Source organism: Sciurus carolinensis, chromosome 3 (assembly GCF_902686445.1).
Source record: "Sciurus carolinensis chromosome 3, mSciCar1.2, whole genome shotgun sequence".
Taxonomy (NCBI): Eukaryota; Metazoa; Chordata; class Mammalia; order Rodentia; family Sciuridae; genus Sciurus; species Sciurus carolinensis.
Genome location: NC_062215.1, coordinates 23,789,391 through 23,804,041, shown reverse-complemented (window position 1 = coordinate 23,804,041; position 14,651 = coordinate 23,789,391). Strand labels below are relative to the sequence as shown.

Below are 14,651 nucleotides of genomic sequence, written 5' to 3'. Positions count from 1 at the left end.
ACAGTAAATACTAGAGAGGATGTAGAGAAAAAAGGAAAACTTTTACACTGTTGGTGGGATTGTAAATTAGTATAACCACTCTGTAAATCAGTATGGATGTTTTTTAAAAGACTTAAGCATGCAACCACCATATATATGACTTAACTAAACCACTTCTCAGCTCTTACACTAAAGAATTAAAGTCATCATACTATAGTGATACACGCATACCCACATTTGTAGCAGCACAATTCACAACAGCCCATAGAACCAGTCTAGGCGTTCATCAACAGAAGAATGGGTAAAGAAAATGTGGTATATATACACAACGGAGATTTATTCAGTCATAAAGAAATATGAAATTATGTCATTTGCAGGAAAATGGATGGAACTAGAGATCATTATGTTAAGTGAAATAAGTCAAACTCAGAGGTCAAGGGTTGTATGTTTTCTCTCATATGCAGAAGCTAGAGAGGGAAAAGGTAAAGAAAGGCAGGGGTGGGTGTCTCATGAAAATCAAAAGATCAGTAGAGGAAAAGGTCCAAGAGATAAAGGTGGGGAGGGAGGGAGAAGGTGCTGGGAAGTGATACTGACCAAATTATATTGATATACTATGTATACATACAAATATATGACAACAAATTCCATAATTATGTACAACTATAATGTACCAATAAAATAAACAAAATAAAAACTGGTCTTTTATTCTAAGATGTACTTAATCATTCTAGCATATAAGAAAAATTACAAACTGAAACAAAAAACAGAAGAGTTCAAACAAGAAGTAAGAATGAAGATATATGGCTGGGGTTGCAGCTCAGTGGTAGCACACTTGCCTAGCATGTGTGAGGCACTGGGTTCTATACTCAGCACCACATAATAAGTAAATAAAATAAAGGTATGGTGTCCATTAACAACTAAAAGTACTTAAAAAAAAAGAAAGAATGAAAATATAGAAACATGTTTAAACTCACTGCATAAATAAGTATTGTATCCATTCAATCAACAAGTTAAAAAATATTCAGTGCTTATCAAACTGAAGTAAAACTCATGGTTAAACTCATATGGTGGAAGATCAAGAAAAATAGCAATAAGGTATACATACTATAGCATGCACAGAGGAAGGAAAAGCACATAAAGGAAAATCCAAAAAAAACCAGAGTTCACGTATGTTATTTTTAGTCTGTAACTCAAAGATGAGAGTTCACCACACACACATGGAATAAAGGAACAAAATAAACTGGGCACGGTGACATATGCCTGTAATCCCAGCAGCTTGGGAGGCTGAGGCAGGAGGAGCGTGAGTTCAAAGGCAGCCTCAGCAAAAACAAAGTGCTAAGCAACTCAGTAAAACCCAGTCTCTAAATCAAATATAAAAAAATAGGGCTTGGGATGTGGCTCAGTGGTTGAGTGCCCCTGAGTTCAATACCTGGTACCAAAAAAAAAAAAAAAAAAAAAAAAGAAACAAAGTATACAGAATAAATGGTCTGATGTACAAATAGGAAAAGTACAATAAAATAGAAACAACAGCAATATGTTCAATAAGCTCAAGAAAGGAGGGCATATGAGTGGGGGTAACAGCAGATGAGGCTAAAACATTAGGTAGGGCTAAACTGTTGAACACTGGCTTATAAAGAGGTATACAGACTTCAGGGGCAAGGCAGGATACCATTTCAAGCATTTAAAATAAGTAGGGGGATGAAATTTGATATTCCCTCTAGCAAGATAACTGTAGCCTCAGTGTAAGAGATGAACTTAAGGAGCTGGAGTTGTAGCTCAGTGGTAGAACACTTGCCTATCACACACGAGGCACTGGGTTTCATCCTCAGCACCACATAAAAATAAATAAATAAAGGTATTGTGTCCGTCTACAATTTAAAAATATACATTAAAAAAAAAAGAGAGAGAGATGAACTTGAATGGAATGGGACAGAGCAAGAAGTAGTGGGTTAGTAGGGATTTGCAAGATCCTAGTGCAGAGATCACAAAAGCATGAATTAAGGAAACAGCAGTGAGGACAGATAGGGCACTGAAACTTCTGTAAGAGGATGTTAGAAATAATAATGAACACATATTTGAACTGCCAATTGTCTTTCATAAATAACAATTAAAAAATAAAAATTTTAAATGGTAGGCTTTGCTTTTCGAAGTGTGATCCATGACCTGGTAACACTAGATTCACCCAGGAGTTTGTCAGAAACTTCCCACCCTGGATAGACTGGCAATGCTTTCAACACTGTCTCAAGCTATTTAAGATTACCTGTGGCAGCATTCTTTTGTTGGAACTTGGTTAAATACATATTCATTCCTTTCTTAAAGTCCTGAGGAAACACAATTTTTAAATTCAGGATCAGATTTTGAAATTTATAGTATATGTGCATATTAGTAGTAAAAGCAAAATTTACTCAAATACTCAAGTATCAGATATATGGAAAAACATCTATCCCTCTAATACCTACTAAATTTAAAGAATGTATACTCTTAGCCTTCTACTATTGCTTGCTTTAAATTTTTAAATCAGCTTCCCATTCCCATCCCAAAACATATTTGCACATCATTCTAAGAGACCACAACAATAAATAAAAAAAGAAATGAAGATAAGCCAAAAGTTACCTAGGAACTTAATTTTTAAAAAAACAAATGTTTTATCCATGCAAAATTGAGGATTTCACCATAAAAGAATGGAAGATTTTTAAAAATTGCTCTTTTACCTTATCCCCAATGTAGTCATGTAGCATTCGGATGACAGATGCACCTTTGCTATATGATATAGCATCAAATATCTCATCAACCTCAGATGGATGGCCCACACTGACCTGGCAGACAGTGTGATTCAGGGTTATGACAGGAAGCAGACAGCCTGTAATACTGAATTACATAAAAAGCTTTCTAGGAAAACCCTTCTAACTTATATTTTTCTGCCGTTAGCTCATTCGCAGTGTGTATCTTAACCCTCAAAAGGGCATAGTAACTAATCCTAATGAAGCAGAATGTATAACATGATCCCTGTTATATTTCAGAGCCTAGATTCTAGTCCTGACTCTGCTCTTCTGGCAGGCAAGTCATTACTGCTCTGTTTATTCTTGGGAGTGAGAGGGGAAGGAAGGTAAAGATGAAAAACATTGATTTCTTCCATTAATTTTAACTGTTTACAATTACACAGATCTTAGCTAAGTATGTCAAAGTAGGATCATAACTCTAGTTCTTTAAATGTAAAATTTATATATACTAATTGAAATAAGGAGGGGCTAAGTTAAGAGAATTAAAATATGCAAAAAACCATAATGACAGTAATAAAATAATTTGTCCAGCATTTTCCTTGAAAGAAACAATGGAATCATAGTGTTATTTAAGATATGGTTCCTACAAGTACCATTCTATAAAAATGTGCACAGCTTCTGCCAAATTTTTATATGAGCTACCTAAAGATGAAATATTAATTAGAACTTATTCTTGTTAGATCTTCAAGATTGGAAATATGAACTATAAAACAGTGACAGATAGGGATATAGCACACTGGCAGAACTCTTGCTTACTTAGCATGCATCCTAAGTTCAATTGCCAGTACTACAATTTAAAAAAAAAAAAAAAAGTGAAACCACTCATGCAACTTTTTTTCTTCCTTTCAGAATTCTAAGTTTCTGCATAACTAATTATTTATTTCACTGAAAGGGAGAGCAGTCACAAGCCAATGGTTGTAAAGTATAGCTCACTTCAATAGGATGGCTGTTATCTAAGGCGTCAAGCTCCTGGGCACGGGTATAATCAGCAGAAACAAACTGAGTCCAGATATCATACTCTGGAAAGCAGTGGTCTACACACAGATACTCAATCCAGGATGCAAAGCCTTCATTCAACCAAAGATGAGTCCACCATTCCTAAAAACAAAAGGCGGAAATATTTGAAAAAAACAAAATGATTGCAATTCCATTAATTTGAAAAACATGTCAATACTCCAAAACTTACTATTTAATGAACTAGAGTTCAATTGAAAAGTCAGAATTCTCATTTGTGAAAAAAAAAAAAGAAGCATAAAAGAGATGTCAACAAAGACCAACTAGTGATATTAGAATCATTGTCTGAGAGACATTTTCAAAACATTGCTAAGTAACTTCTTACTACCAAAGGTAGAAAAGAAGAAAGTGGGAGGGAAGGAACCTACATACGGAAAAAGGAAAAGAGAAATGCAGGTAAGACCAGAGGTGAGAAATATCATGCATAAAATGTAGTTAAGAATTTTTCTTAAACAAATTGTAAGAAACCCAGAAAGCTATCAGAACAAAACAGGAAAACTGGCAACGATTTCGACAATGACTAAAAAAAAACCAAATAACTGAGAAGTTGAGTTGAACTTCCTAAATAGAAAAATAGTATTGCTTCAATAAGATTTATGTGAAATTAACAGAAATGCATGGCAGGAAGTAGTTCTGTAATGAATGGTATTTAAGCATTTAGGGAATATAAAATGTTCGCCTATTTTAAGAATATATAGTGAGGGGCTGGGGTGCTCAGCAGTAGAGCACCTGCCTAGCATGTGTAAGGCACTGGTTCAATCCTCATCACCACATAAAAATAAAGAAATAAAATAAAGGTATTGTGTCTATCTACAACTAAAAAAAAGGGGGGAAAGAACATATAGTGAGAGGAATGAACGAAGAGTAAAATGGGTGACATAAAAATAAAAAAATTTTTTTTAAAGTTAACTTTTTAGACAGCTATCTCAATCTAATTTTCATTAAAGTTGGTTATAGGGGCTCAGGTTGTAGCTCAGTGGTACAGCACTTGCCTAGCACGTGTGATCCTCAGCACTTCTTAAAAAAAGTAAATAAAATAAAGGTATTATGGCTATCTACTTTTTTTAAAAAAAGTTGATTACATTTCTTAGTAAAGGAAAACAATATATTAATCTAAAGCAGAGGCCAAAAGACTAGTGCAAAAACAAGAATATTTTGAAATACTGAAAAGATCAAATATTTTTAATATTACGTGATAGTTGGCTACTTGTTAAAGTGCTCTGCGCTACTTAACTAGAAGACTCTACTAAAATAAACTGGTTCAAAGCTATTCAACCCACATGGAATTTCAGATTATGAAATAACTGACATCTATAATAATTAGAATAGTTATATAAATCCAGTAAAAAGTTGCCGGTAAACAATATACACACATTTTCTGCACTAAAAATTTATGGCAGTTTCAAAATAAAATCATAGTTTTCTAATTGCTAAGGAAAAATTTCGAAAGGAAGTAGCAAACTTGTGCCATTAGGAGAAAAGATGATTCTTTTTTTTTTTTGCATATATTTGAACACAGGCACTAACACACATAATTCCACATGAAATTTTATTTAAATTTTTTTTTCATTTATAAGTAAGGTTTTAAACATTCAAAGATAAAGGAAAGAGTTTATTTTCAAGAACTTTCTTAAGAAACTCAGACCAGTCATAGTTGCTAAATATACTTTGTTCCTTGTTTCTAGGACATATGTATGAATTTAAATAATATTCAAGCCAGGTTCAACTTTTTAGCAGCCTAAAATGCTGTCAAGGAATCTGGCTGGCTCTAGAATCTCTAGTTCTTTCATTGCAGAGGTACTTCAATAGTTCACTTATCCTGTGCTCCTAAGTGCTAATGTAGTTTGGCTTCCATACATAGTATTTATTTAAAGTAAGAGTGAAAGGTCAGGACTAATGTATAGATTATTCACTGCAAGCACTATAATAAATGAGGATTTCAACAGTGCAGCTGGGATTTTAATACACCTTTATTCTGTAGTTATTCTGTAGTTTTAGCTTTTTTTTTACTTTCATTTCATCATATTTTAATTTAACATTTTAGGAAATATCAAAATCATCCCTAAAAACATTTCAATCTAATCAAAGATCAGTTTGTTGTTTATCAGATTACTTTTCAGCTAGTGAACTACAAACTACAAATATGACTCAACAAACTACAGTAAGCCAGGAATTTCACTGTATAATACATTCATCTTTACCAAAGAGGAATCTTTCTCACTCAACTTAGTATCTTGACTCTCCCCATTTACAGGCAAATTAGAGAACACGTTAGGAATAGTTTTGTGTTGAATAAAGATTGTATGTTCTGAATCAACACAGAAATTATGAATGATTTTCAAAGTGGATCTTTTAAAATAAAATTTTTGTATCACTCAATTATTTTTTGGTACAATGTTACAGCCAATCCTGAAATATTATGTGGCCAAAATAATGTGCAGCAGGATGAAAATAAAAATATTTGAGCACTTAAAAATATTAAATACCATAGTAACAAGATTTCCAAACCATTGATGGGCGAGTTCATGTCCCACAACCAGAGCAACCCACTGGCGTGATGAAGAACAGGAGTTTTTTGGATCAATAAGCAATGCAGTCTCCCTGTGTTTAAGAAAAAAAAATTAAAATACTGTAGTAAATGCAGATATGCACAAGTGGGTAACATTCAGACCAATGAGATGGTTAGTTCAGAGATAACCAAGAAAACATTTTTGAGCATATACAAGATAGAAAAAATTCTAGGAAGATTCAAGACTACCCCAAATAGATGTGACATAGTTTAATTATCCGTTTGTTGTCTGAAATTTTAGAGACACTTTGTCTAAGGGATTAGGGATAATTGTGGTAGAGAAGAAAGTCCTTCCATTAACTGAGGGAAGTGGTAGGGAAAGATGCATTCCAATGTCCCAAAAAGAACACTGAGCAGGATGTCCAAAACTTAGCTCATCTAAAAAGGCAATTGAAAGTAGAAGGCAAAAAACTGTTTACAGACTTTGCTTTAAAATTTACACAACCCACAAGTTTGTGTTGTGGTGACAGAAATGTAAAAACTTGGCTAGAAAATATGAAATCAGGGGAGGTTCTTCAAACTGGATAAATAACTATCAAACTACTGGGAGGAAGGAAAGGCACTGAAATGAAAGACTCAGCCAAGAATATATCTAAAAATGCTACTAATGACAGATGCTCACTTTTAAAATTTTACATGCAAACATAGTACCAGAGGGGGATGTCCATCTGTATTCTGGTAATGTGCATGGAACTGGGGGGAGTCAGAAAAATTTATACCAAATCATAAAGCAGAAGTTGCTCAATTGTGATTAGGAGGAAGCCCTTATGAAGACAGTGATCAGAAAGACAGGGCAGGGTAATGCATCGTTAACATACCTATAAGTAACAAGGCCCCAGTTCTCCATGGCACCTTCATAAAATAAATATAAACATTTATTGATACATATAAATACTTCTTCCTCAAAATCACAAAATTCAAATAAAGTTATTACAACTCAGCAATAAAATGAAATTTACTTTACCAGCTGCAAAGTCTGCAATAGCAATGAGATCAATTTTAGGTAGAGGATAAGGAACATTGAAGTAGTCTTTATAAAAAGGCAAGGTTTTAGCAGCAACCTATAAAAGTATAAACAAAAGAACCATCTGATAAATATTTTATTACAATTCATATAGAAATCCACAAAAGGATACCTGTTGCAAGCCAAAGTATCTCAAGTTACTAGAAACCAATCCCAGGGAGCCCTACTTCCAAAGACTGCCTTAGCCCCAAGCTTGGTATACACTGGTCAAACCCTGACCCATTTATAATCTGGTATAAAAAAAATATAACTACATATTTTCTTACCCTTTCCCTAGATAAATAAATTTGACTTTTATATTCTCTCTCTCTCTCTTTTTTTTTTTTTTTTTTTTTTTCAGAGCCGGAGTTTAAACCCACAGCTTTATGTGTGCTAAGCAAGTGCTCTATTACTGAGCTACACAAATCTGACTTACATTCTCTGAATCATTTTGTAAAATGTTAATACAACATCAAAGTTGGTATTTCCAAAATTCTATTAAAAATAAAACCAAAGTAACACAACAACTTTCAGATTAATTATAAATAATGGTACTAAGTAATTGATCAGAAATGTAAATTCCCCAACCTGGAGTTATGGACTGTTGGAACAATCCTCTTCAAGTACATTTACCTCTAACGCAAATTTTCCTTGCTCTGCTTTGCCAACAGGGGTGTAAACACGAACACACACACCATCTTTTGACCTTGTTTCTACAAAGTCATATTCACCCACAACAAATGCCACCAGATATGTAGACATAACAGGTGTGCGAGCAAACTTCACTTCCACTAAATTTTCATCATCAGGGTATGGTTTCCGGTCAATTACATTCTTTAAAAATAAGAAAGAAAAGTTAAAACAGATTTACATTAATACCTGAGAATAAATACCAGCCAAAAACTGCAGCTTTGAATGTTTCTTTTTTTTCCCCTTTCCAGAATGGCTTGCTTTTCTATCCCAGTTCATCCAAGCTTTTATACTACTAAGATCTTTCCTCTCAAGAAGGAAAGTGATATAATAAAGCACTCATATGCACAGTTAGGAGCTAAAATGTTCAAACTACAAAGACTTGTGAGAGAAAAAAAAGGAATCAACTTTTTTTTGAATACTTATTATATACCAGACACTGGGGTTTTAAATAAGACCTCAAAACCTTTCAAATGAAATAAGGATAGAAGAAAGCAATTATCAATAAAAATAAAAATAACAGTGGAATATTATATTTCAAAGGTACAGATTTCTAGATCTCAAGCAGTCTCTATACTAAGACTGGATCTGAGAAAATTTGCAAAGAAACTTTCACTTTACCTTTAAAACTCCCTTTTTTTTTCCTATTCAAACTCTTTTTATTCTTATTTCCAAAGAAGACTTATTCAAGAATAGACCTGATAAATTTATTCATACTAAAATGTAAATGAATATTTCAGTTTAATATATAAGCTTTTTCTCTAGAAATATTTAAGAAGAGGATGACACTCTACCTATGGAATTCTCTCCACCAATAAGTAGACAAAAACTAGTTACTTCCAGGTACTGTAGGTTTTCTGCCCCAGAGTCAGACTATAAACTTTACTATGTGTCTTAAACAAGGCAGTTCTAGACAATACACTTCAAGTGATGAATGTTTACTTTTTTTTTTTATGAATGAGATCAATGACATCAGGGAAGAGAGCATATTTGAAGGATACAATCAACCAAAAACCTAAATACATTTAACTTTATAGCTATAACTTCTGGTATTTAATAAGAAAATCAAGACCTTTTTCATTCAGGTAATATCTTTTAAACTTCTCACTTACTTATGTCTCTAAATTAAAAATAAGTAGATATTCCAATTAATGTATTTAAGAAGGAATTTCTTCCACAAGGGGGAAAACCGTCCAAAAAAATAAGGCAATTGAAAAAAAGAGGGCTTACTTAGAAATAAAGAAAACTAATACTGATGCTTCTATTATAAACTAAGCACTGTGCTGGGTGGTTTCATGTTATCCAACCTAATCAGCAAACTAAATATACCTAAAACCTATTAAAAATTTACATGGACTTATAAGCAAATACATACCATATTTGATAAAGCTACTCTGTCTTTAGGAACAACCAGTGAGATATCAAAAGTTGCTTTGATTGCAGGTTCATCCCAGCAAGGAAAAGCCCTCCGGGCATCAGTAGCCTTAAGAAAATAATATAAAAGTATTACAAAATTAAATATCAAAGTATCACAAAATTAACTCAAGAGGTAATTTCAAGACATAAACACCATTTCTCTATCATTCATTCATTCATTCACTCAAACAAATACTGACTTTCCACTCAATATCAGTCAATAAGTTAGAATACTGACTACTAAAAAAATATAATGCTTGCTACCTTTGTCATACCTAGGAACGAGGTCAGCTATAGATCTTAACAAGATATGAGAATCACTTGTAATTATATTTTTACTTTTCATAAAACATTTCAAATTTAATGTGAATAGCTTAATCAGTAATGCTAACACAACACAAAGCACAGAACAGTCAACAATATGCTGTAAGGATTCAGAGCTGGGAAAATATGATAGGCTGTCTCTCTCGTGTTTATTTTAAAATTAAAGTATTCTTAGTCTTTGATGTGTTTTGTTCTTTATCTGGAATGGCAGCAGTGGGAATAGAGATAGACACTCCATCAATTCAAAACAGGTCATTAGTTTAATGGCATTTCCATACACTACCAGTAAAACTGACACCACATAACCTACTTAAAAAGACCTCATTCTTTCATTAAAAAAAAAAAAGAATCAGCTACCTGGGAAGTTGTGGCAGGAGAATTGCAAGTTCGAGACCAAACTGGGCAACTCAGCAAGACCTTGTCTCAAAATAAAATAAGAAGGGCTGGGGGTGTAGCTTAGGTTAAAATGCTTGCCTAGAATGTTTGAGGTCTTGAGTTTGATCCCAAGTACCATTCAAAAAAAATAAAAATTATCCAAAAAAAAACAAGAAAAAAGAACAAACTTAAAGCAAAATAAAATCTAGTGGCTCTGAAAGGTATAAATAATAACAAAAGAAACTTTAGAAACCGAACAAAATCATAAAATGGAACTAATGACAAGATTCTGTTACATGAAAATAAATAAAATATGCCTAAGAAGTACATATTTCTGAAAAAAAGGATTTCTTCAAGAGTAAAATGTTACATAGTTAGCTGACTGCATTCTCAAATTTAAGTAAATCAAGATTCTATCAATGAATACATAGGAAAATATGATGTAATGAAAGAAATTACAGCATAGAAAATTTTAAATTAGAAGCAACAACAGTAGAGAAATGAATTTATACTAGAGAATTTTAAATAAGTGACAAAGACAACAAGATTTAAGTTTTTTAAATGTCCAAAGGACAAAGTGATGAAAGTTATGAAAGGTTTATTTGAGAGACACTTGAGCTAAATTTATTACTGATATTCCTGAAGAAGAGATTACAACAGATGCTACAATGAAGATGTATGGGAAAATTATGCTACACTGAAAGAAGATCTGAATCTAAAACAAAAATCAACAGGATTCACCAAATACTAAACAAAATTAATGAAAAGTGAACTTTTTATTTTTTTAATTTTCAGAATCAAGAAATAATTTGACAAGGAAGAAAACAAAGCAAAGCAAAATATAAGTTACCTACAAAGGAGAAAAAACAGTCTAGTTTGTGATTCCTCTTGACAAAATGAGGCGTGAACTACTTCAGGAAAATATAGACTTCGAAAGGGAAATAGTTTAAGCTAACTGTATTATCCTTATAGTTATACAAACTGGGCTTACTATTCATTGTTACAAGGAGAATTCACACTATAGGGAACTATAGGGTGTCTCAGCACCCCATTATATGATTTGGCCGGGTGATTTGGGCCTATGGAAGCAGAGAGTCACTCCAGATTGTGTGCTGTCAAACAGCAGGGGCAGGAGCTAGGCACAGTGGCACATGCCTATAATCCCAACAACTTGGGAGGCTGAGGCAAGCTTGAGGATCGCAAGTTTGAGGCCAGCCTGGGCAACTTAAAAGAGAGCAAGATAAAAAAATAAAAAGCCTGGGAATGTAGCTCAGCGGTAGAGTACCCCTGGATTCCATCCCCAGTACCCCGAGAGAGAAAGTGCACATGAGCAAGCAAGGGTAATTCTATGAGTGGGAATTTAAAAAAACCTATAAAGAGGGCGGACTAGGGCAAGTACAAAACTAATGGATAAAAAAGTAGTAGTCACTCATGTTACAGACAAATGGAGATATTTGGTATTTTATGAGTAGCACAATGACCTTGCTTTTGTCTATGCCTAGATGAAATTATGAAGTGTTCTTGTTTTGTCTCACTTTATCATCTCAGATTTCCGCTGTCTGAGGTTGGTATTTTTGATATTGTTTATGTCCAACAGGAGAAAAACATGGACCAGCTGCAGTGCCAGGACAGCTTCCAGATAGCAAGAGCTGATCATTTTTTGTTTTTCATCAACAAATCTATATACCCAGTAAAAGTAATCATGTGCAAAGGCAAATAAAACATTTTCAGATATGTAAAGGTTTAGGAATTATATCACACATACATCTCTTTAAACAATAATTTGGAGGCCAGGTGTGGTGGCGCATGCCGTTAATCCCAGCAGCTCAGGAGGCTGAGGCAGGAGAACTGCCAGTTCAAAGTCGGCTTCAGAAATTTAGCAAGCCCTAAGCAACTTAGTGAGACCCTATCTCAAAAAATTTTTAAAAAGGCTAGAGAAGTGCCTCTGTGATTAAGCAACCATGGGTTTAATCCCTGCTACCAAAAAGATGAAAAATTATTTGGAGACATATTCCAGTCAACATTCCAGGATGCAGTATTCAAAGGATTAGAAACAGGCTTTGGAAAAATTCTCAAACAGAATTAAGCCTAAATAATAGTGGCGAATGTTATGTTAAAACAGAAGGTTTAAAATTCTTGAAAGAGCAGATATACCAGGTAAAATAAATTAGCACTAACCTGTATCTAAAAATTTCAATTTATGCAAAACAAATAATCCAAGGATAAAGGAAGAAATCGAAAAGTGGATATCATCAATTCTATCATTATTCATACTGAAGTTTACAGAAATAAATTTAATTAGATTTAACACATAAAAGTACCATTAGCAGATTTGAAACAATTTATATAACTAAGTCCACCTATGCAGGCAGCTGAGACAGGAATCAGGTAGCTGAGATAGGAGTATCACAAGTTTGAGACCGTCTGGGCAATGTAATGAGACCCCATCTCAAAATGAAAAAAGGGCTGGGGTTGTAGCTTAGTGGTAAAATACTTGCCAAGTATGTGCGAGGTCCTCAGTTCAATGCTAGCACCACACACGTACACAAACACACACACACAAAAGAAGAAGCAATAGTAGCAAAAGAATGACACAAAATAGATAATAATGCAGTAGGAAACCATAGTTATCAAATATGAAAGGGGTAATTTAAAAAAAATTTTAACATACATTCTTAGATGTACATGGACACAATACACTTATTTTATTTATTTTTATGTGGTGCTGAGGATTGAACCCAGTACCTCACCCATGCTAGACAAGCACTCTACCACTGAGCTACAGCCCCAGTCTAAAAGGGGTGATTTTAATTAAGAAAGGTACACAGTAGAAAAACAATTCAGCCAAGCATGGCAGCACATGCCTATAATCCCAGCTATTCATAAAGCTAAGGCAGGAAGATCATGAGTTTGAGGCCAGTCTTGTGCAATTTAGTGAGACCCTGTCTCAGGGGGGATAAAAACTTGGGTACAGGTACGGGGGGGGGGGGGGGGGGGGGGGCCAAGAATGTAGCTTAGGGCTTGGGATATAGCTCAGTTGGTAGCACGCTTGCCTCTTAAGCACAAGGCCCTGGGTTCAATCCCCAGCACCACAAAAAAAAAAAAAAAAAAAAAAAAGAATGCAGCTCAGTGTAAGAGTGCCCCAGGGTTTTATCCCTGGGGGGAGGGGGGGGTGGATGACAACAATGCAGGTATTGAAATTTCACTCCCTGAATGCCATGTGTGTATACACCTGTATACAATCATTACCCAACATACTCAATTCTCTCCATTTTGTAGATAGAGATGATGGCTGAATATAAAAATTCCAAAATCATGAATATAATTATGCCCAAATGCACTGAGTCTCAAATAATTACCCCAAATAATAGAATCAAGCTTTGTAAGATGGTTAAAAATCAAAATGTTCAGAAGAATAATACATACCTCAAACTGTGTTACAGCAGCATAGCGCACCTCTCCAGAAGGGGTAGTATATTTACTTCTATAGAAACCTTTCATTTTGTCATTCAGCTCTCCAACAAAATCTATCTTTAAGGTTCCTGTACCTGTGATTGAAAATAAATAAAAACCACTTTTATGGAGATGTTAAGTACAATGATCAAAAATACGTCCTCAAGATTCAGTATATTCAGTTGGCTATTTACAATGTGCAAATCATTCTTTCCTTTCTCAAATACTCCTGTACTGGAGAGAATAGTCTGAAGTAAATGGCAAACTAATCCTAAAATAACTTCAAATCAAGTTTAGGTGAATTCTCAGAAAGTTCTTTATTTTTTATCTGGTACTGGGGATTGAACCCAGGGTTCCTTTACCACTATACTACATCCCCTGCCCCAACTCCCTATTATTTTTGATCGTCAGACAGGGTCTTGCTAAATTGTCAGGCTGGTCTGGAGTTTGGTGATCTCCTGCCTCAGCCTCCTAAATCACTGGGATTACAGGCGTGAGCCCCTTTCCTGGCTCAAAGTTCTTTAACTTTTTTAACCTAAGTCTCAAATTACCAGTACATGAAGATGAAGATGGAAACAGGAAAGAAAACACATTATTATTAAATGCCTGACATATGATACTGGTCATAGAGCTTTTCAAATATTTATGATTATAAATCTGGAAGTAGGTATTATCCTTTTTTTTTTAAGATGAGGAAACTGAGGCTGAAAAGTTGTATAACTTGCTTAAGGTCATATAATTAGCATGCAGCAAGAGTGAGAAAATGTTTTAACCTAAAATTCATGCTCTCTGCCAATTATACTGTATAAATTGGTCTTTTTAGAAAACTTCATGCACAAGAAGAAAAATGTAGTCAATTACTTCATCATTAAAGAAAAGGGCTATCTATTCAATCCACATTGAATACTGATTGCATACTTTTGAATACAGAGAAGACCAATGATCAGCAAAAAGGCATAAACAAACTCAGTTACCTTAATAATTTGAACAATAATATTTAAAGAACATTAATAAATTATTAAATATGAATAAATATAAAACACTAAAT

The 14,651-nt window shown here is 33.9% G+C and overlaps 1 protein-coding gene across 2 annotated transcripts in view; it reads right to left on the bottom strand.

The window, feature by feature from the left end:
• Npepps (aminopeptidase puromycin sensitive) overlaps window positions 1-14,651 on the bottom strand; it is an 87,776-nt gene that overhangs the window by 26,025 nt on the left and 47,100 nt on the right. For both annotated transcript variants that reach the window (XM_047545515.1, XM_047545517.1), the window contains 9 exons: window positions 13,577-13,698; window positions 9,411-9,518; window positions 7,979-8,179; window positions 7,307-7,403; window positions 7,161-7,194; window positions 6,260-6,374; window positions 3,693-3,857; window positions 2,691-2,795; window positions 2,240-2,300 (listed from right to left, as the gene is read on the bottom strand). In XM_047545515.1, coding sequence (XP_047401471.1) covers window positions 2,240-2,300; window positions 2,691-2,795; window positions 3,693-3,857; window positions 6,260-6,374; window positions 7,161-7,194; window positions 7,307-7,403; window positions 7,979-8,179; window positions 9,411-9,518; window positions 13,577-13,698 — 1,008 coding nt within the window. The remainder of the gene's footprint in view (window positions 1-2,239; window positions 2,301-2,690; window positions 2,796-3,692; window positions 3,858-6,259; window positions 6,375-7,160; window positions 7,195-7,306; window positions 7,404-7,978; window positions 8,180-9,410; window positions 9,519-13,576; window positions 13,699-14,651) is intronic.